Consider the following 23,081-nt stretch of genomic DNA (forward strand, 5'->3'; position numbering starts at 1 on the left):
TTTATTGGTATGCTCAATTTTCCCCAAACCAGAAAGCAAAGTACTAGGAATACGCTGCTCATAATCACATGCTATTTCTCATATAAGAAGTGCATATAAATGTACTATACAGAAAAATAAGTAGAGGCCAGAATTATTTCCAACTGAAGCAGCACAGTGCATGGTGCTTTGTGCTGGTGGGAGAGCAGCTGGGGATGTAAGGCTTGTGACAACCTGGGACTGAACTGCAGGCACAGGGGACAGGGGATGGGGATCAGGAATATTTCCAAAGCAGCAGGGGCAAGCGGGGCTCAGCTCTGCAGGCCAGGGAGCGGGTGGCCATGTGGAATGGGTCTGTGTATGCTGTTCACGAGTGGAGTCACATCTCCTGCAAGTGTGAGGATGTAAGGGGAGAACATCCACATGAGCTCACCCAGGGGAGGATGGGAATCCTGCCCTGGATACAAAGCGTAAAATCCATTAAAAATAAATAAATAAATAAATAAATAAATAAATTCAAATAGTGTACAATGTAAATGTTAGATGGGTTTTTCTAAACATGAACCTAGTGCTGACAGCATTATATTAAACATGATGTGGCTTCATATGCTGTGCAAGACAACCTGGAAAATGAGAAATACGGGGATAGATTGCACTATGCAGTTTCAGCTTTGTCAGTTTTCAACCCTTAATAAAGAACAAATGAATGCCGTGCTTAGAGGGGGACACGGTGTGGCCAGACTCTGCATTTGCAAGGACTGCCTGCTATGCCTGCCTCCTCCTTTCACAGGGCCTCTCGCTAACTTCACTCCAGCTGCTTTCGACCTCCAGCCAGAAGCGTGTGCACCTACATGCAGGCTGGGCTCCAGGGCTGGATCTGGGACCTAAAGCAGGTCAGCTCTGTGTCCCCAGCCCCTTCCCAGGCTGCGGAGCAGCACGGCCGGCCAGAACCTTGTCCTGCCCCAGCTCTAACAGTGTCTGTGGGCCTGAAGCACAGGGCTTTCCTGCAGAAAAACAAACAAACAAACAAACAAAAACATAAAGCAAACCATGAGCTGTGTGCTGAGCCTGCCCAGAACCGAACTAGACTACTTGTTACCTCGACGAATAGTGTATTGCCTCTATCCTACCACCTTCTGCTGAAAAATAAATAAAAATCTATCTATATACAAGCACCCGGACTCAGAGCAGTGAAAACTGTAGCTAAGCAGTACCGTTTGCTGCAGGGCTTTCAGTTCATAGCATCCTGCTCTGTTTTGGTAATAAAGTCATTTGTTTGGCATATAAAAGGAGAGCGTTGTGATGTGGAGAGTGTTGGAAAACGTTAGGTGGCACCCCTGTCAGACCTCGCAGGGAAATGTATGTTTTGCATCTTCCTCAGAACCTAACTTAAAACAAAAGGATGCATTAAAAATTTTGCTCTGGAAGACTTTAAAGAACAGCACAAACTAAAAAAGCATCTGCCAAGATTAATTTTCAGCATTAAAAATCAGCAATGATGAGAGCCATCTTAGATCAAATAATTTATTTAGTAGTTCCATGTAAACACTTCAGATTTACTAGCAAATACAATGCTTGCTGTTCTTTTAAATAGATCATTCAAAAATAAGAATCTATTATTAATGGCATGTTGACTAGAGATTTCCATACTACTGTACAATAAGGAATTTGTTTTCTAATGAATTTAACATCTTGATTTTTCTTTTTCTGCATTTGCTTTACATAAAACCCAAAGGACACACGTTTGGACTGCTCCCTGCCGATGCCACTGGTGAATGTGGTGTATTAGGAAAGGTACGCAGGCAAATCCTCCCATCCTGGAATTGGCATAAGCTGATGTGAAAGTGGGATGGCAGAACTTTCAACGACACTGTTCAAAAGCACATGCCTTTTCGGTCAGAAAACAGAAAATAAACGGTGGAGAACTTCTCTTTGGGATGTATAAAAGCAATGAACTCCATTGTTGGCATTTACTTATAAATATAACAGTACACATACACATATCCACAGTCTCTGAAAAGCATCCTATGAACTGAAGAAAGCAGTGGTTCTGAGGCTTGGTACACCAGTGCACTAAAATCAAAAAAATGATACCTTCTTACATAGTCAAATGAAAAATAAATATCTTTATTTTCTGCCTAATTTATTTCAGTTTTCAAATAAATTTTAAATAAATCTGTACAAAGTATACTGTTACAGTATATATTTGTAAGTTAACTGAAATGCCTAAATATAACAACACTACAATAAAGCAGTATAGATTGGCACATCTCTAATAAAGATTAACTTTTACACTCAAAAACAAACAAACAAACAACAAACAAACAAACAAAAACCTCCCATGAAACCCTTGATATATTTTTGGTATCTTTATGCATGTTATGTTGCAAACATAATACAGATGAATTCCCCCCTGTCTTAAAAAGAAAATAACTTGTACTTTTTTTTTCAGAGAGAGTGAACGTCTTTACACAGACAAAGGGACACTATCAGGCTAAAATACATATATGAAAAAAAAAAAAAAACCAACAAAAAAAACCAACAAAAAAACAAATTTGTGAAGAGAAACTTTGATCAAAAAAGGGTGATGTTTCGACAGTGCACTTTTTTCCACCTTGCCCAGCTAAGATTATAACCAGTGCCAGAGACCAAACCTGTCCCCTGCAAGGCCCCGGCTGCACTGCTGTGCATGGGGCAAGGATGGCACCAAGCCTTCACCTGGGCTGTGGGGACCCTGTGTGCTGCAGCTGGGGCAGAGTCCTGCGGGCTGCCTGCATCTCCATGCCTGGCCACATGGCTCCAGGATGCAGGTGCTCTGGGAATGCTTTGAGCCAAATAAACAATCCAACCAAAAAAGGATTTTTACCTTGTGATTAAGAAGGAATTAACACACAAGCACTGGCTGAGTTTTGCTTGTTTTTTTCTTCTTCATGAAACAAGAAGCAAAAATTGATCTGAGAGTGTCCCTTTGCTCAAAATAAAGACTTCCGTACTATATAGATTAGATATTGAAGCAATTGTGTTCACTACAAACAGGGTGAAAAAGCCAGGTACATTTCAAAATTCAAGTTTTCAAATGACATGATCCAACTTCAATTGTTATCTTCATGAGCTTTTGAAAGCTCGCAATATTTCATTAAAGAATTCTGAGCCAGGAATTGGGGGATAAATATCACAGATTAAGAGTGAGAATTTTCTCTATTCTTAATCTTTCCAATGATATATTAAATCAACGTATACATACTTAAAGTTAATCTTACATTAGAATGCAATTCAATATTGGCTGCAACATAAACCTATAAATAAATCAGCTACCATAGATTAAACTCTGTTAAATATTTCTAAGTTAATAAAATATTGACAGTATTATAAAATTACAGTATTTACAATAAGAAAAAATCTAGACTAATATATACCTTTAACAGATCTGTTCTCCAATTTGGGATTGCCACAGAATTATGAATATATGAACAATTTATTATAAAGTTGCATTGCAATATAATTTTCCCATTAGATTTAGAGAGGGTAATCTATCACTGCCTTTTAAAAAATAAGTGACTTCTCATGGTGGGGTGTAGCTTTTGAGTACCAAACTGGTAACAGGAGTCCTCCGCAAGACGTCTGAAGATAAGGTGGGACCAGCCTCAACTGCTGAGATTAAAGTTGTATTACAGAACTGCCAGCAATCAGAACCACACAGGCTGTAAAAGGGGAGGAAAGGTAGTTTTCAGCTCAGAGTGTACAGCTGGAAGACTCCCATCATTATGGACTCCGACTATGGCTGCAGGAGCTTTGATCTGCTCTACAGTGCAAAACCTCATCTTTTGTTTCACCGGGATGAAGTTAGCCTTAAAGGGACATAGTTAGGTTGCAGCTGTACCAGAAATGCTCTTGCCAGCTATGCAAGATAAAACCACACTAAACACATGAGAGTCTGTACTGCTTGCTTTTGGAGATGTTGCATTTTTTTGGTTTAGGGTGGTTTTGATTTTTTTTTTTCATACTGTTTATTCAAAAGAAAAAAAATTTCTGGGACTGTGCAGTCAACCCATTTTCTGTTCTCACCAGCTTCACTGTTTCTCAACTATTAGCATAATATTGTTGTGTTTGGGTTGCAAATACTTAGAAAAATAAAGGAGTCTTCAACTCTCCCAAGTTGATTTGTCTTGAAAAATTCTGAAAATTACCTAAATCAGTTGTAGTCATTAGAAATGCCAGCTGCTTTTGAAGTCCCAAATACCTAGCAATGTCCTTTTAAGGATCAGACCTTTCACCTGCCTTTTCTCTCAGCCTTCGGGGAAGAGTTTACAACTAGTTTAGGGCGGGCAATGTTCAAATTCTCTCCCTCCTTCCCACTTTATGCTTCCTTTATGATAGAGAAGCCTTGCTTTCTAGCAGAAAATAGAAAAAAATAAAATTAAAAAAATCAGGAAAAAATCATATCAATATTCTGTTCCCACCCTTCCCTACCCCCATCCTCTTCACCATAAAACAGAGAAGTCATTTTGCAGTGTATACTTTTGGAATAATTACTTTCCAAGCCCAATCCTGAAGATGCTTGTGAGACACCTGCCCACAGGTTCTGGGAAGGTGAACCACTTTATGCACCTGCAGGAGTTTGTATCAGTCCCATACCAGGCAGACAGGAACACCTCTGTCCTTGAAAGTAGACTTTAAAATGTTAAATAATAATTTGTAAACTTGGGTCTACATTACCAAGCGAAGGCTCTAGGTCTCGTGGGCTCCATTTCCAGAGTTGCAGAGCAGGAAAACTAGAAAGAAAGCTTGGTACCTTTCAATCACCTGCCGGTTTGTACTGGGGGAAGCGGGGAACAAGAGAGACAAAACGGCAACTGACCTTATAAACAAAGGTTTGTTTAGGGCTTCTGGTTTCAGGAATAAACCGATATTTACTGGTAAAAGTCTGCCAAAAAACAAAAACAGAAACACAGGATTACTGGTAAATATTGGTTTATCTGGAGAAGAAAAAAACGTCATTGTGCTCCTGCTCTCCACGCGCCCGGCGCCACTGGGACGTGCCAGGGGACTGTGTTGTGGGCAGGGGCCAAGAGCTGGCCCTGGACCCCCTGCACTTGGTGGCAACTGTTGACATGGACACCTCAAACCAGAAGCCGTGTGTGTACCGCAAAGCCAGGTCTCTTTTCTTTACTTCTCTCAAACTATGTGCCGCTTTCTGGACTTCCCCCCACCTCCATGAGACTGCTGTTCACCCCACAGCCCTACAGTGTTTGGCAGCTTGGGAGACTAAAACCACTTGGAAATGAATTTGTACATAATATGGTATCTCACCATGAGGGCTGCTTTCACCTCAGCCCTTAATCTTTCACAGGTCATCCGCTCCTTGAGATACCATAAAATATACAAGGCTGAGTGTATATTTCAAATAAAGCATTTTCTTGTAAGTGGCATAAACCCATTCATTTTATTTACATGCTTATTTATTTCCAAAAATAGAGTTGGTCCACATTGGACAAGAGAAATCAAGAAGCCATACAGAAGAGTTAAAAGTCCAACATTTAACCAAAGTACAATGAAATTCCAGAATTCTGTGGCTGATTTGAACCACAGAAACATACATGAGCCACACAGACATTTGTACATATAGCATTATATTACCAATAATATTTGCAAACATGAGGTCAAGATGACTAAAAACCCAGCGGAACTGAACCATGGGTCATGGTCGAAAAGAAGCAGGTGTGAGCGGCTGTCACTACCACAGGGAAACACCTCTCTCCAGAGACTTGGTGTCACTTTTGTTGTATTCTCTTGGCCTGAAAAAGTCCTGATTTACCTTCCCTGGGACCGACAGGTCGGATGTATGCTAGAGGCAGTGCTGCTGCAGGGCTGCTGTGAGGCAGTAGCCCTGGGACTGCCCGTGCCTGGTGCACAGAGCCTGCCAGAAGCCGTCCGATAGCCCAGCCCCAGGACTGTGTGCTTTCTGCCTGAGCAGGGCACTGCTGTGGGACAGGACCTCTGTCCCACCCTGCAGCAGCCCTGTCCCACCCAGCCCTGCTGCGGGCTGCTCTGCACTGAGAGGTCACCCGGAGCAGAGAAGCGTGGGTACGGGTAACCCAGAGCATCCAGGATGTGCCCGGGGGTGCTGCTTTTAGAATAAGGGTTTCCTTCCCTCACTGTGGACAGTTTTTGATTTTGGGAATTCATATCCTGTCTACCTTTTATGGAAGACTACAAATAATCAGGCCTAACTGGATTTATGGTACAGGAAGAAGTAGTATCCAACAGACGAGTGATTTTTCAAACAGTTTAACATTTTACATTGAAAAAAGCTCAGATAACCGATAGCAAAATAAAAAAAATGGAAAAGATGCATTATCTCTGTTATGGCCTGGTTTAATCTAAGTTTTTCCATGGACCTCATCGTGACAATACCTCAGTGTCTCCAAAGGGTGGAAAAATATAAATCTGTATCTTGCAGTTAAAAACGTTCAATTAAAAGCAGAGTAGGCTTCCAGTCTACCCATTTGGGCTCTCCTGCAGAGAATCACAGAAACTAAAACAGGGAAGACCAATGTAGCACTGTTGATACTTCTACAAATAAACCAGCCTACCGCAATGTGGGGCAGAGCCACACAAAAGGTTTTAAATTCGTTTTCCTTTTTCAAGTCACCTTTGACTTGAAAATATTTGGCCTAGAATATTACGCCTAGTCCAATGTGAATGCTAGTATAGAGCTAATTTATAGAATACCAATGATAATTATCTGTACCTAGAAGGATTTAAAGGCAAGTATATTCAGTACATTGTGAAAAAATACTATTACCAAAATGCTAGACCTTTGACAGCAGTTAAAACAGAAGCAGCCGTGCAGTTTTCTGTGTGGATGGACAGCCTTTACTAGTCACTAATAACATCTGAGCATGGAACAGACAATTTTTTCTTGTGATTTGTCTTCTGGAACATTTCTAATCTCAGATGTGAAATACATTTTTTAAAAAGGTGGGCCTGACCCCATGCAGTTGGGTACATACAGCACTCCCCAATGAAACTCAAAGCCCAAATTCCTAAAAAGAGAGCACTAGAGATTTTGCATTTTCTTACATCAAGTAGCTATCATGCAAGCATACTACACCATTTTTATACTGTGTACTTCAAAGTCAGCTGATAACATTTCACTAGAATTGAGCAATATAATGAAACTGGTATTTCTAGCGGAGGGGAACAAAGGTTGTGTTAATGACAACTGCCAGCTTACCAAGGGAAAACGGCTGAGGAACATCTTGGAAATCTAACGAACTGTTTTACCTACGAGTTCAAACACAGCAGCCTCTAAGATCTTAGCACATAAATCTGTAAAACATAGTAATTTTCTATGGCACTTTATACACCTTTGGTTCATTTACTTTTGCTACCCAAAATCAGATGCTGAGGGAAAGACGTTCTTCGTCCCAAATGAGCAAATCATTTAAAGCCCAACAATCTTGTTGGAGCATTATTTATTTATTTTTTATCTGTCTACGGCCTTGCATTGCAGAGGGCAGTCCTTGCTGCCCACAGTGCCCATACTGCCTGCACCCAGCTTTGGTGTAGGCATGCCCCTCTGAACTTTCCCTGCCGTCGTCCAGCTGCAGTGCCAGCCACTTCACGGGTATGAACCAACCTCTCCATGCTTTCAATCACCAATTCATACCTTTAAATAGTAGTTTTAACAGAAGGCCTGGAGGTAAGCCTGCTGTTAACTGGCTGCTATCACAACACCCGTTGACTTAGCACAGCACTGGCCATGACTTACTGAAGGCAGGGAAGGCAGTAAAAGCAAGAGGATTCACTGTGACCTTTAGACATTTAAGAAGCTTTAAACTAAGGTGGAGCAGCAAAGGGTTGCTCAAGCTCACACCAGATCATTACAGTTCTTCCTGGGTTACTTGGGAGTGAGACAGCATAGGACTCACTCATGCATACATGGACAACCTCAAGCATGGAGCTAGATGAGACCTGTAGACCTCTCTCCCCTCATCTAGCCTTTCTGCTCATTGTCAAAACTGATACCTATTAGTTTTTTGTTGTTGTTAAAAACAAAAGAAAACTGAATGCATCCAGCCCTGTTGGTTGCAGAGGCATGCTATGGGATGTGGCAGGCCTGCAAACTGAGCTCAGGGTAGGGATTTAGACTGGGGCTGTCACTGGGGTAGAATCTAGATGTCATGCTGCCACGTATTCTGTGCTTCTGTCTCCTCTTTGGCCAACCAGACTTTGACCTAGGTGTGCTCACCAGACAAGTCCAGAGAAAAATCTACCCTTCTCCACACTGCAACTTTGTTTTTGTTGAATTGGCATTTTCCAGAGAAAACCTGCTTGCTCAAAGACTGCAGATCTACTCAAGAAGCAGACCTGCCTCCAAGCCCAGGAAACCTTCAGTCTCCATCTCAAAGTAGACTTCTTTCTACCTTGTACTGTCCAAGTGATCAACATCAGCTGTAGCAAAAGGTGGCATCCATGATATTTCTCTTGTTCCAAACATATTTGTTAATACCTTATTGAGAGGACCCAACCAAAAACTTTTAAAATTTCCAAATAAAAATCAGCTGATTCTCTGCCTCCCAATATTTGCCAACGTGTTCAAAGATCCTTCCTTGTACAAAGTATGTTGCTTTCAACCTGTCATATACAAAGTGTGATACTAGTTCAGCTACTCCTTATCAAACTGCAGATATGCAATTCCCAGTGCCCTGCTTAACATTTTAATTAAAAATAATAATAATCTGACATTAGGATGTTATCTAATTATGGAAAATACCATGCTATTTTTTTTCACCAGTCCCTATTTTTGCTAGTAACGCTAATGTTTCAGACTCCAGCTCTTTTAAAACTCCTGTACAGGTACACTTGTTGCTCCTCCACTTACACTTACTACTTTGCTCCATAATCTATGCCTTAAATGATTGAGTTTCAGAGAGAGGTTCATCCAAAAGGACCAGATGACATATAGTTGGGCTCTCCAATATGCACTGTGCTTCAGAACAAAGCTGAGAAGTCACTTAAGTAATATGAAGTAGTGCAGAAAATTACCTGTGTGAAGTCCTGCATGCTCCAATTTTCTCCCCAGCCTTCACTCTGATAGATTTAAAATAACATTTGTTCCCTAAGGCTTCCAGTTCTTCAAAGCCCCTCCTACACTGTTTAATTTCCAGATCACAAATTACCCACTATGAAAGATTACATGACTCTTTCAGTCCACTTCATTAGAGTTGGACCTCTGTCTTTTAAAGAGTGTTGCTGGGCTCCAGAAGTCCCTTCCTTTGTAACTATTTTACTGGATTGCTTTACACTTCAACTCCACAGCTCCTTCATGACAAGTCTGTGTAACTAAGAATTTTGCTTTTCTGTTATTCTCCTCTGCAATGTTTTATAACACAAGACTCATTTTTAGTAAAGAATCTTCCACCCCTGAGGATGCTGAACCTGTAATTGTACTGTGGTCACTGCTATTTAATGACTCAGCTGTAATTATATCTTGAACCTGTTCTTACATTTTAGTCCTAAATCAAGGCTAACTCTACAACAGCCTGTTAACAATAAATGATACGTTAAGTAAATCAAAATGTTTGTTCACCAAAATGTTGGCCAGCTCCTTCCAAGATCTGGCCAGATAGCATGGACGTAATTGAATTTACTTTTTCCAACAGGTTTATGAAGATGTATGAACCTGGTTTTCCCTGAAGACCCATGAAATCCATAACCTTTTTCTTGTCTGGAATAGAAAATGTCTGAATACCCCTATTTCATTAAGATGGGGGATTTATCACCAACACAGATTTGGCTGTGTGGTCATCACTATTCTAATTTTCCCTCAGACTTTATGGGAACTTTTAAAGCTAGTGCTCTTTCACAACTTTATGACCAAGCATGCCTATCCTGTATAGTTTGATGGCGGGTAGTACAGTATCTTACTGATTCTCATTATCATCCCCCCACCATGTTTCAATCAATCAAGCTAGCTATATCAGGGTCTTTTAAAACTGCCGGGCAGTCTACTATGACTATTTTTATTTCACTTTTCCACACTGATATACAGACCTCTTCCTTGTTTTGACCACATGCCTATTTCTCTTTCAAATCTTCAGTCCAACGTCTGGTTGCTCTTCCAGCATGCACAGCTCTGCTCTCGAGCTCCTTGTACCATGTGTGCACTGAAACTCACCCCTTGCCCTCCAGTTGAAATTGTCACACGTTACTGGTGTTCCTGCTCAGCTCAACCCCTGAGATCCTCAGCCTTCCATCAGCACTAGTTTAATCAGTCCTCCCAAAACCCTGTCCACTTTCTGTGCCATCAGTCTAGTTCCACTACAGCTGAAGTGGAAAACAGCCTACACTACAAAGTAATAGAATTCACCTATTTATCATTCCCTTCCTATCATTTTCTCAGGTACACATAAAGACTTTTGGATAGAGGTACCACCGTGTCCTATATGCTGTCTTCTTCCCAGGCAACCAAATTTGGATTCTCAAATATTTCAACTTCTTTCATATCCAAAATTGACAGCCCCAGAACTGCCCCAAGCACTCTGATATCTTCCTAGATCTATTTTTCTACTCATCAGTTGGACCACATAACCATCAGGAGCTGAGCCTGTATTTCCCACCATTAAATCCTCTGCCATTCAAACCTTCCAAAGCCATCTCCCCAGCTTCTGAAGGCAGCTCTTCAACATGCAGAGAACAACTCCTCAACCAAGTCTTCTCCATAATTATAAATTGCCACTTTGGTCCTGTCCAGTTACACGTCAAATTTCCTCAAATAAAAGATGAAGAAGCCAGTACAGAGGTGAGGACAGACAATGACCACCTGCGAACGATTCCATCCCATCTTTTCTACAATAGCTCAACCACTCTGGCCTCAAGATGCTTTCTGGATCTCATGGTGCAACATTTGTTGCACTAATACTTCATCACAAATCACCTACAAAATGAATCCTTTTTGCACTCCAGTGTGCTGTACCTAGTGCAATTAAACTGGCATTCTTTAATTTCCATAGCAAAGCAAGGATTTTTACTTTATGACCACATAAAGTCCATCTTTAAAAATAGAGTGACTGCTAACTGATTATTTTTAATTACTTTAAACCACCAATTAAAGACTTTCATTGGACAAAATAAGCTACATGTGCCCTTGCAGAAACCTGCAAGGGCTCAATTAACAGGACTTTTATTGACAGATGAAGCTTGAAAGACAACTTTTTTTTTTTTTTAAAGCAAGATCGAAAGAGCTCCTGAACACAGCATTGTCAAAAGACCTATCCACAAACCAAATTATTTGAATTCATGAAAGCAGAGATGACAAGTACATTAATTTGCAGTGCTTAGTTCAGAAATATTAATGGTAGAAAAATAATTCAAAGTATCTAGTCCCTGTTTTACTCAGAGACCTGCTTGTTTTGCCTAGCTGTCCTTCACCAGCCCCTGGCTATGAAGAACATCATTTATTATTTAAATATTTTTTTTTAAATGAAAAGAAATTTAGACAAAGTTGATAACCCTGTACCTGACAAGACACTGTCTTCTCTTCTCAACCTCTGGTGCTGTTCACACTAAAATTTTCTTAATCTGAGCTACCCACATGGTTCCTGATAAGCCAATATTACATTGCCAGCTTTTCTCATCATCACTCGAGCGGGAGGTTTAAATACCAGATTTCACAAAATCCTTTATGCACACTTGCTAGCCACATGATTTCTTGAAGCACTGACAGATCAGTAAGCTTTCACGGTTTGCCTATAAATGTGAAAGCTGGACTGGCTTCTGCTGGACCAGCGCAGAAGACATGAGGAGGCCTTTGGAGACCAAGTTCTTGCTGTCCGTCCTTAGGTATCACATGAGTCTTGAGGAGCTCAGGTCAGCTGACATTGATGAAGTGACACATGCTCCCAAAGAACAGCCTGTCTGAGCTCCTCTGCATATATAAAATGCTAGAGCAAAAGGCAAGCCTGGGAAAAGCAAGTTTCAGATGTTAGGAGACCACAAACGATAGAGTCAACAGCTTCCAATGCACTCACAAACTATGGTGCAACTAGGACAGACCACAGAGAAATAAATGATGCTCCTTAGTGAAACACCATGGCAAGTCCTACCTGGAGGTGAGAAAGATATGCAGACCAGCATGGCTAACCTCTGAATTACAACGATACCCTGAGGTGTCCTATCCAGACAGGTACTGCACACGATGCACATTTGCTGTCCTGCCCTCTGGCACACAACAATATGCCTTTCTACCCAGGCAGAGGTAGAAGGAAAAAAAGCAACCCTTACCCCCAACCTTTGATCAGATCTAACACGTGACACTGGCTGAAGGGTGCTGAAGACCTCATGAGCACCTGGTGATTTGAGCTTGATTCACGTATCAAGACATTCACCAGTGACAGAAAGAAAGAAAAAACACCACCACTCATTTTCTCCACCCTCTACTCCCAGGAGTATGAATCACCCATGGGCACACATTTACGATGAGCGCGGTGAGACACTGGAACAGGCTACCCTGGGGATGCCCCATCACTGGAAGTGTTCAGAGTCAGGTTGGATGGGGCTCTGGGCAATATGATCTAGTGAAAGATGTCTCTGCTCGTGGCAGGGGGTTGAGCCAGGTGACCTGAAAGGTCCCTTCCAACCCAAACAATTCTGTGATTCCACGGTTATATGGATATAGCCTCTTCCAGCCTCCGTGTGAAGCCTGCATCTTCATCTCAGCCCTAGGAATATCAGCACAGCCAACAACCCAGAGGAGCTGCAAACACAGGATTGGGGTCAGCTCTGCACTGGAGACCTGTGCTGACCCACCCTGAGCCACGGGCCAAACGCCCAGCGTGGCCGTGCAAGACCCCTCTGAGGGCACACGAGCTGCACAGACTGACAGCAAGGCAGTGCCGCCGCATGGTCAAAACCACTGAGATCATGTCAGTACTGACACGACCTCTTGCAACAGTCACCAACGTGGACTGAAAAAACAGTCCCTTCACCACGTCCAGTATGAAACCCAAGCTCATTTGGGTTAACATGGTCATATAAAGTCATCTTTACAAATAGTTCTACGCAGAAGTCAACACGCTGACCGGCATGATATTTCAACATATAGAGGTTTTTCTTTGAACAGTAGTCTAAACCTCTTGAGAAACCATTGACTTTGGCTTCCCCATGGTGAGCAGCAGATCAGCTCCTGTAATGGCCTCTCTCGCTCCAAGTTTTCACCAGCCAAGAGGGGCACACCCTTCTACACTGCGATTGTAACTCCAAACCTCCCTCCCTCTGATCTACAGCAGAAAGAATTAAGCTTTTCTTCACTTTCTGCATGTCTCAAGATAGTGTTTCAAACAAACAAACAACAAAACAAAAACAAACAAACAAGCACACACATACAAAAAAACAACACCACAACAACACTGCACCACAGCAAGGAAGGCTCAGAACAAACTTCCATTATCAGCACTGTAGCCAGTCCTCTTTTCACTTCAGTTTCCTACGTGTACTAAGCCGAAGAGAAGACAAAGACATATTTTTGCAAAGCTAAAGGCAGGATGGACAGCAAATCAACTGACAATCCACGAAGCCAAAAAATGATCTGAGTTAAGACAGAGTTATCTGCTGAAGGAGATCCAGAAGATGCTCAAAAAAAGCATTCTTCCAGCTGAGCCTCAAAACTACAAGGAGCAAAAACGGCCAGCAATTTGCACAGACAGAGTCTCCTGTTTGGTCTAGGACTAGGTCTACACAAGCGATCACTATGGCATGAGCCAAGTGGGGCTTTACAGCAAAAAGGTTGGTGCTCAGGATCTGACAGCTGCATTATCTGTGTTTTGGGGATTTTACTCTCCCATGAATTGCAGCTTGGTCCCACTGGTTGTTGGGACTTGTGTTTTGTCTTTGTTTAACCCACAATGAAACAGTTTGCATTTTCTGAGGCTGCTCCATGATCAAAACCAAGGTATGTTATGCAGGGATGACAGAGACTTCATCGTCCCAGATTTTCGATGGAGACTGTATGAGCGTGCTCCTGATCTAAGCTATCAAGCTAACGCAGACACATCCCCTGCTGCCCTGGGAGGTGTGCTGGGGGGCTCCATGTCATCTGGAAAGAGACGACATCCATGTGCTTCCCAAACCCAGCCTGAACAGGAATCTATCTTTGAAGGACTGGTGGCCCTCCAGAGTAGAAGCTCAGGATCAGATTCTCCTCCCAGACACACACGCGGCAGTGGTATCAATCTGAACGGGGACAGCAAACCATTGTTCAGGAACATCCAGCCATTCACTTGGTCTTGTTTTAATCAGTCAACAGTCAGAAACAGATAGCAGGGTCAGAAGTCCTTTATCTTTCCGCACTTAATCTCCAGCTGACACTTCCTGTGAAAACACACCTCATTCCTTGTGAAATAGATTCCACTCTCCCTCTTCTGTGGTATTTTGCCTCAAATGGGCTGCACAACTATTTACTATTTTTATAGAGGCAGGCGTGATGTGCTCTGCCTCTCCTGACAAGCACTGCTCCCTCTCTGGCCCCAGGCGCACACAGCGGCCGTGTTGCTGGCACCTGACCGGGCCCGTCCCCATCCCGCTTGGCTCCACGTCCCCCCTGCCCATGGCTTGCACCTGCCCTACAGGCCAGGATGATCAGGAAATTAATTGCAAGCACCACCACCTATTCTCCACAAGGAACGCCAGTTTGTATGCTGAAACATCCCAAATGTGGCCAATGCGTAGCTTAATCACCTGCTTCTGTCTTATTACAGGCGCTCTGAAAGCCCCAGGAAGCTGCTGAGCTCTCTTTTTCCCACCCTCCAGATGGCTCTGGAAAGGACACCACTTCCGCGGCTCTAACTGGCCAGCAGGATCTTTTCCCCCAGAACAAGGGCTTTGTACCCGGCTCAGTACCTGAGCGAGTCCCCAGCCTCCTCCCGCTCACAGCTCAGCATGGGTCTTCATTACTGACAACAGCATCGCTATGTGCCCCCAGGCAAGCACTTAGAAATGCAAACTCCTTCACCTTTTCCCTTCCCATGCATTTCTCCATCAACAGCTTTTACGCGATCCAAATTGCAATAAAATATCCAGTACACTATTGGAAGATTAACTTTGTTATCACCTGAAAACTGCTATTTGGTATTTACTTCTGTGTGATACCTATAGTTACGCAGATTTGCATTAACTACAAACAACGCGTGGCCCAGCAAATCCTGGTATCCCACCGGTACGTTGCAGGAGGTGGGATGCATGGCCGGCTACTCCATAGGCTGACTTTACCCTGGACTTGTAGATGCCGCTAAAACAGTTCCAACGAGAACTGAAATTCTTCAAAAAGACAAAAAGTAGAAAAGAAGGGAAGGCAGGTTAAAAGAAGCTCACAAAGCAGACCCAAGACAACCATCTGGCACAAACAATATGATAGCAGGGAGACAGCATCACTCATCTGAGCCAAGCACACAGCCCATTCAGGGCTCCCCCACTCCGGCACAGGAACTTCAGCTGCCAAATTAGAGAAGCATTCTTCATTTGCCATCAGCCCATTATTCTCAGTAATTTCAACACAAGAGATTCAGCTCAAAAGAAAAAATGCCGTGTGCTGCAGGTCCAAAGATTAGGCTCTGGTTAAAGCAGTCTGTTCAAAAACGTTATCATTTTGAAAGTTCATTAGATTAACCTTAACTAGCCTGAAACTATATATATGCATCTCCTTGCCACGTTCACAACCCACGCACAACATTTTGCGGTGCAGAGAGCTAACTCATGTGAAAGTAACCAGAGTAAAAGGAACCACAGGCTTGAAAAAACACTCTGGGCTGAAATTATCTTTCATTGTTACAAGCGGCACAGGAGATTGCAACAGCTTAAGGAATCAAGAATAAAAATGGAACTAGCTTGTTTACCTTGTCAGTTTTGTCAAAACATTTTGACAACACTTCGCATGCAGTCAGCTTCTCTATTCTGCTACCAAAAATTCAGATCCTTCCACCTCTCTTTACATGTTACAGAACAAAACCAAGAGAGCAAAAGTTTAAGTGCATGTGCAAGAAATACAAAGGCTGGCACAAAAACTGAAAACTATGCTCGACTCCTTTTAAAATAGTACAAACATCAACATGAACAGTGACCCTTCAATTACACAAGCTGAGTTAACATGAAGCGGACGGGCAGTAGAGGAGGATAATAAGAAAATAAAAGGAAAGTTTGAATAAGTCTGACAAAGCAAACAAACAAAGCAAAGTGAAAAAAAAAAAAAAAGGTACAAACCAAGATTTAAAATTTACGATTTAAAAAATTATAAATTATTGACAGTGTCATTTTAACAGTGAAATTCTCTCATGTTTTAGGCAGACGCCTACATCTTAACAAGCAATCCAAGCCAGTAAGAAGCAGTAGGTTTTTGAATGAGAAAAATGAAAAATGCACAGTAATGGGGCAATTTGCTTTCACTGTCTTATTTCCAACTCACCTACGAGAAAAGGAGACTCATTTTCTGCATGTCAGACTAGCAAAAATTAGGAAATTTGTTGGGTTTAGTTATACTCTGAATTTTCACATTTCATGAGAGTCCCCCACAATGTAAACCTGTTTTAGCATTCTTGTACATTAATGTCAGGATTTCCACTCCAGCTCCCACAAATTCTGAAACAGACAAGTCAATAAGATTTGGTATATGCCCTGAAATAGGAAACGGGAAGTCTAGGTTTTAAGCAAACAAACAAACAAACAAACAAAATATATAAATTGGTGCTCTGGAAGGTGGTGGATCCAGACTCACTGGATCCTCTGAATTCTTCAATCTAAACAGGTGGAAATTTTACTTAAAATAAAATAAGAATAAATAATAATAAAAAGTTTAATCCATTCAACTTAGAGAAAAGAAGAAAGTGGCAGACCTTGGAGGAAGGGAGACAGTGCGCAGGTGCAAAAACATAACATGCTGTAGTTCACCACCTGATAAGAAATCAGAGTTTTGCTTTGCTCTATTCTTTTTTTTAAATGCCAGGGAAACATATCCCAAAGGACATTTTTTGAGTTTACGGGTACTAAGCTACATCAAGGTGGAAGAAGCATGGAGTGAAGACATGCCAAAAACTTCAGGTTTTCACAAACCATTATTGAAAAAGTGCCGGTGTTTTTAGCAAAAATGCATATTAACCAAATCACCACTGACTAACCCAGGCCACTTGCGTATGGAAAGCTGCATCAATCTGCAGCATCAATGCTGACATTTTTGCCTTCTCCTTCCACCCACCTCCCCGATTTTTTTCCTTGGGAGACATACAGCGCCACTGCATTAGAACGTACAAGAAATGAAAACAGTGAGTACAACTGATATAGATCCATTGACTTTTTATTACAAATGTACTTGATCACTTGGCTTCAAAAAGTTTAAATCAATCCCTATTTTCTGTACGCCAGTACAAAGTAAAATCTATTTTACAAATTAAATACCTAAAAATTTGACAAAAATATTAAAGTTTGATGGAAAAAACAGTTATAAAAGTCGTAAATCCCCTTTTAAGAAGGTAAGAGATAACATCCCCTCCCGACCCCCACAGTCCTGTTATACAATATTAATAGCCATTTTTTAGAATAGGTAGGTATATTTTGCTGTTAGCATACAAGTCACTCTAATAGCTTTATCTGTATATACTCCAGTTAGTGCACGAATGCCATCTGATTGAATATAACCGACTATCTCTAAGTGATCCCTAATTTACATTTAAGAGCTTGCATAGTTTGAAGGGACAAAGGTCACACTACAGCTAATCATAAAAAAAGGTGGTTACAGTGCTATTTTTCAAGGCAACAAAGTCATTGCTCCCAAAAGACGCGGGCGCTCGGCTCCGAGCCGGGGACCGGCGCCCCGCAGCTCCCTGCCCGCCCGGAGCCGGGAGCCGGGAACCGGGAGCCGGGAGCCGGGGCGGGCGGCAGCCGGGGGGCGGCTTGCGCTGCGCAGCCACTTTCAGCCCCCCGCAAGGGACGCGCAAGAAAAGCGACACTGTCAAGTATTTCTTGCTCTCCTCTCTACGCCCTCCGCCGCGGCCGGCCGGGTCGCACCGGGACTCCGGGCCCCGCCGCCCCTCCGCACCGGCACGGCCCCGGCACGGCCCCGGCACCGACCCCGCTCCCGGCCCCGCTGCCCCCTGCGCGGCCGCGGCGGCACCGGGGCAGCACCGGGCAGCACCGGCGCCCGCCCAGCGCCTCCCGGCCGCAAAGCAGCCCGCAAAAGGACCGCAAAAGAAGAGGCAGGAACCAACAAGCGGCTGGTGCTTTTTTTTTTTTTTTTTTTTTTTTTCTTTTTTTCATTTTTTTTTTTTATTGAACTTCTCAGAGACAGAGCGGTTTTATTTATTTTTTTTTTTTCGTTTTGTTTTTGTAATTTTTTTTTGTTTGGTTTTTTGTTTTTTAAACAAAAATTAGACTTTGACTTCGGAGGACATTTCTCCGTTAGTAGAGAACCACTTACAGGGAGGTCGCATTTTAGCGGTAAATTACTTGACAGTGTCCCTTTAACTTAAAATAAAATAATGTCAGTATTGCAATGAATTTCAAGTTTTCTTGCACGTAGTCATTATAAAGTAGTTTTTATCATGCTCTTGGACCTATTCTACAAGACATTTAAAAGCATATCACCAAGGAAAATATAAGGCATACTTCTCAGGAATTAGATAACTTGGCACATTTGAGCATACTGTCTTTTTTTAAAAACAACACATATGGTCAAATATACCTTTAATCTTCCAACATTAAACAGGGTTTTATGTACTTTATTTTAAATACTGAGATATTAGAGCCTTGGTAAAGTACCGAGCACCTCCGAGAAAACAAAACAAAACAAAACAAAAAAAAAAAACACCAAACAGAAAAGCAAAAACAGAACAAGCTCAAATCCCACAAACCTTTACAGTCATTTAGTCTTTCATTATCATAATTCATAAAGTCCTAGAACATATATAATGTGCATTAAAAGGAAAAAAACAAAAACAAAAACAACAACACACACACACACACACAAAAAAAGGAAAAGCCCCCGAAAAACAAACAAATGAGACAAAAACTGACCACAAGCTCTCAGACACTGTTCACAAAACTGCCAGAGGGGTGTTACGCTGCAGTGGTTTGGCTGGAGCTGCGCGGCCCGTGCACGTCCCGAGCCAGCCGGATCCCGGGCAGGATCCGGCAGCCCGGGGAGGAGGATGCTCCGGTACTGCCCCGCCAGCAGCCGGCCCCGCGCCCCAGCTCGGGAGTCAGGAAGGGCACTTTGCTGTGTTTTCATTGACTCGCGCTACTTATTGCTGATAACACAAAACATTTTTGTAACTATAAGCAATGGGTGTCAATCCGCAGTACAACTTTTCAAACTGTAGTAAACAGTAGAACCGAGACAATCAAGTAGCAAAACCAAAGCAATTAATTTCCTAACTACGTCTAGCAGCATGGAGAATGCAGTCCTGTACACATCACAGTTGAAGTACAACAGTAATAAACGAAACTGCTCATCGAGACCCTCCAATTAAAAAGCAGGTTATTAGACAATGTTTACATGCAATTGAGAACCATTTCAAATGTCACATTATGCACTCTGAAAGCTTATTTTACTACTTGGAAATAGGAAAGTGCACATTAAAGCAATTTTAAACATTTCCAGTGATTGTTAAAGAAACAGAAACACCTAACTACGTTCATCTCGTATTTAACCTTCTGTTAATACTAACAGAAAACTTCTTTAAAGGGAAATGCATGGTACAATGGAAACAGCTTGTTTTGACACTCACAGTACATCTCCAAAACAAGAAAAAAAAAGGGGGGGGGGAGAAGGGGGTAATTATAATTTTCAATAGAAATAGGGGACAGTAGAAAATAAAATGATTTAAAAGATTTTTTTTTTCCCACCCTGCTGAAACTCCATCCTTAACAATTAGCAAAGAAGCACAGACAGCTTCCCCTTCCTACAGATGGTGCCTTCTACGTACAACAGCTAGGTCTATGACACGGTTAACTTTGCCAAGAAGGTTAAGAAAAATGATTGCATCCCAAAAAACTTCTGAGTGGAACAAGATCCTAGTTTCTCTTAAACGCTTTCTACTGAATTCCAGCCAAGAAAAAAAATAATAATATTTTGCTTTTTTACTGTTTAAGGCATCTTTTTTTTATAACATCTTCTCTTCACTCGTCATGATGATAGTCATGCAGCAGTTTAATGATAAAAATATATTAATATTTTACTATACAGCAGCAAGAAGTTAGTCAATTAAAAGCACAAACTTTTTTTTTTTTTTTTAAAGAAAAAAAACCAACAACTGTAAAAGTCTATTATTACAAAGAATTTCATTTTGGAGAACGCAACTGGACAGATTAGTGTTCCGACAAACTCTGCGTTTCCCTACCCTAGGCTTCGACTTAGAGCTCACGAGTATGCGCTCTGGACAGGAGGCTGGCACGGGGAGGGAAGGGTCACAGCTACGCTCGTCGGGTATGTAGCCAGTAATAGCTAGCACCACAGCTACATGGAAATCCATTACAAACACCAGCTTGGCTTTCACTTTTAAACGAAACTCAGAATCCCATGGCTCAGTAGGATCGCTCTACAACTGCGTTGCACTGATTTTTAGCAGGCCTACAGAAGTTAACAGCACTGGCACAGACCAAAGTATCGGTTCAGACCTCTTACAAGTTTAGGAGATAGCGCTAGTGCCAGTGGTGACAGAAAAGACTTGCTACCTGTTGTCCAAAACCAGGTTTACTGGAAATTGCTGCACGTTAGGTAAGTACTTTAAGTACACATAATAAAAAAAATATATTATGAACAATACAAGTACATCTCATATACACAATAATGACAATACGCCTACTTAGTTGTAAACCAAACAGGTGCAGAAAAATATTATGGGAGGAAATTCTTTACTTTCTCTCTCTCTCTCTCTCTTTTTCCTCTTTTTTTTTTTTTTAATATATATATTTTTCTTTTTACTATTTGAATAACTTTGGTTCAAACGTAAAAATCACAAGTTAGCAAATTTCATTTAAATGCCTTTTTTAATAATTTTTCTTCATGTTCACAGAAGTTTCACTGACCATTTTTATATGTTTAAGGTCCAGATGCAATGCATATTGTATAAAAGAGAGCACTTATTGTTTACCTTGCATGAATTAAACCTACGTACCTTTTAACTCTACAAACTTCTGCATAACATTTAGACAAAGCTCAGACACACAGCATGCCTAGCCCTCATATATATATACACATCTCTAATCACAGGTATATAGGGTGTCAAATATACTATAGTAACCTCCATGTAAGGTTCGAAATTTGGTAACAAAATGAGAAGAAAAAACTAAAAATATTATTTTACGTGTTCTAAAATATCTCTTTTTTTTTGTGCTAAAGTCAAATGTTAGCTCAACATGAAAAGGACTTTTTTATATAATTCAGCAATATTATAATCTTGACCATTTTTGCAAACACTTTTAATAATAATAGCTTAAACGTGTACAAAAGTTCTCGGTTAATTAGGGAAATAAACACTCAGTTCTTTATATTTTTAATCAAGTAGGAAACACAGTTCATATATAATGTTATTACTTTTTTTGATTTTTTTTTTTGTTTCGTTTTGTATTTTTTGTGTTTTTTTTGTTTTTGTTTTAGCAGCTGCTTACTGTTTGATACGGTGGGTAAAGTGGAGGAACATCCAGCGATGGGTGGCGGGTCGGAGGCGTTGTTGCTGTCGGTCGGTGGAGGCTGCCGGGCGGGGGGGTGCTCCCGGGGGGTCGTGGCCGGGGACGTCTGCTCGCCGCCGCTCCCCGCGGCCGCCGCCCGCCCGGGCGGGCGCAGTCTCTGTCTCTGTCCGCTCGGCGGCGGGGGCGGCCGGCCGGCCGGCCGGCGGGCGGTCAGTCCTCCTCGGGCTCCTCGGCCTGCAGCAGGGCGCCGGGCGGCCCGGCGGAGGCGGCGGCGGCGGCGGCAGCGGCGGCGACGACGGCGGCGGCGCCCCCCTCCGCCTCGGGCGGCGGCTCGGCCCCGGCCCCGGCGCCCGCGGGGGCGGCGGCGGCGGCGCGCTTGTCCCGCTGCTTCTCCTGGATCTTCTTCATCTCGTCCGAGTACTTGCAGAAGGTGTGGCCGAACTTGGCCCAGACCTTGTAGGGGACGGTGATGGAGTTGCGGTAGGTGGGCTTCACCTCGCTCACCCGCATGAAGACGCCGTACTTGTTGGAGCCCACGTCGAAGAAGAAGCGCTTGTTGTCCACAGTCAAGGAGGTGCCCTCGGGCAGCTCGGCCGGCTCCTCCTCCACGCCGTAGTCGTCGATGAGCTTGGCCAGGGCGTCGCGGAACTCGATCAGGCCCTGGGCCGGCAGCGCGATGGTCTGGCCCTGCGCGGCGCCCAGCCCCGGGCCGCGGTTGACGGTCTGGCGAACGCGCAGGAAGCGCCCGCGCTGGTTCTCCTTCAGATCCATGTAGTACTTGCGGTTCTCCCGCACCAGGAACTCGCTCTTGAGCGCCCGGCGCGGCTCGTCGGCCGCCTGCGCCAGCTCGGGCGGCTGGCTGGGCCCCAGCTGCGCGTAGTGCTCGATGAAGTCGCCCAGGTAGTCGCGGAACTCCACCGCCACCGACATGGAGAGCGTCAGGCGGCTCTTGTTGCCGCCGGCGCCCACCTCGGCGATCTTCAGGAAGCGGCCCTTGGCGTTCTGCTTGACGTCCAGGTAGAAGCGCTTGTTCTGGATGTCCACCCGCTTGGAGGCCAGCTCCTGCGTCTCGTGCTGCAGCCCGCCGCCCGGCCCGCCGCCGCCGCCGCCGCCCGAGCCCGGCCCCCCGGCGCCCGCCGCGCCCCCGCCGCCGCCGCCGCCGCCGCCGCCGCCGCCGCCGCCGCCGCCCTGCTCGCTGCCGCTGTCTCTGTCCGCCATGATGCCGCCGCTCCGCCCGCCGCCGCCGCCGCCCGGCCGCGCCGCCTCGGCCGCCGCTCCGCCGCCGCTCGCCCGGCGCCCCCGCGCCGCCGCCCGCGCCGCCGCCTCGGCCGCCCCGGCCGCCGCCCGCCGCCGCCGCCGCTCCGCCCGCCGCCGCCGCCGCTGCTGCAACAGCCCCCGCGGCCACCAGCCGGCCGCTCTCGCGAGAT

The 23,081-nt window shown here is 43.6% G+C and overlaps 1 protein-coding gene across 6 annotated transcripts; it reads right to left on the minus strand.

The window, feature by feature from the left end:
- Nucleotides 1-1,489: 1,489 nt before the first annotated feature.
- On the minus strand, nt 1,490-22,974 carry PURA (purine rich element binding protein A). Of its 6 annotated transcripts, none has more exons than XM_084535869.1 (4): nt 21,634-22,974; nt 4,838-4,903; nt 4,696-4,751; nt 1,490-2,052 (listed from the first exon to the last, which is right to left on the minus strand). In XM_084535869.1, the coding sequence occupies exon 1, from the start codon at nt 22,870-22,872 to the stop codon at nt 21,865-21,867; it is 1,008 nt and encodes a 335-aa protein (XP_084391995.1). In that variant the 5' UTR covers nt 22,873-22,974; the 3' UTR covers nt 1,490-2,052; nt 4,696-4,751; nt 4,838-4,903; nt 21,634-21,864. The 6 variants fall into 6 exon arrangements, with proteins under 6 accessions (XP_084391995.1, XP_084391993.1, XP_084391996.1 ...); XM_084535867.1 differs by having other exon boundaries at nt 1,490-3,680; XM_084535870.1 differs by lacking the exon at nt 4,696-4,751.
- Nucleotides 22,975-23,081: the final 107 nt, after the last annotated feature.

Source organism: Aythya ferina, assembly GCF_964211825.1.
Source record: "Aythya ferina genome assembly, chromosome: 14".
NCBI lineage: Eukaryota > Metazoa > Chordata > Aves > Anseriformes > Anatidae > Aythya > Aythya ferina.

Coding starts and splice junctions, on each gene's coding strand:
- PURA (XM_084535870.1), bottom strand. CDS start 22,872: ATGGCGGACAGAGACAGCGGCAGCGAGCAGGGCGGCGGCGGCGGCGGC.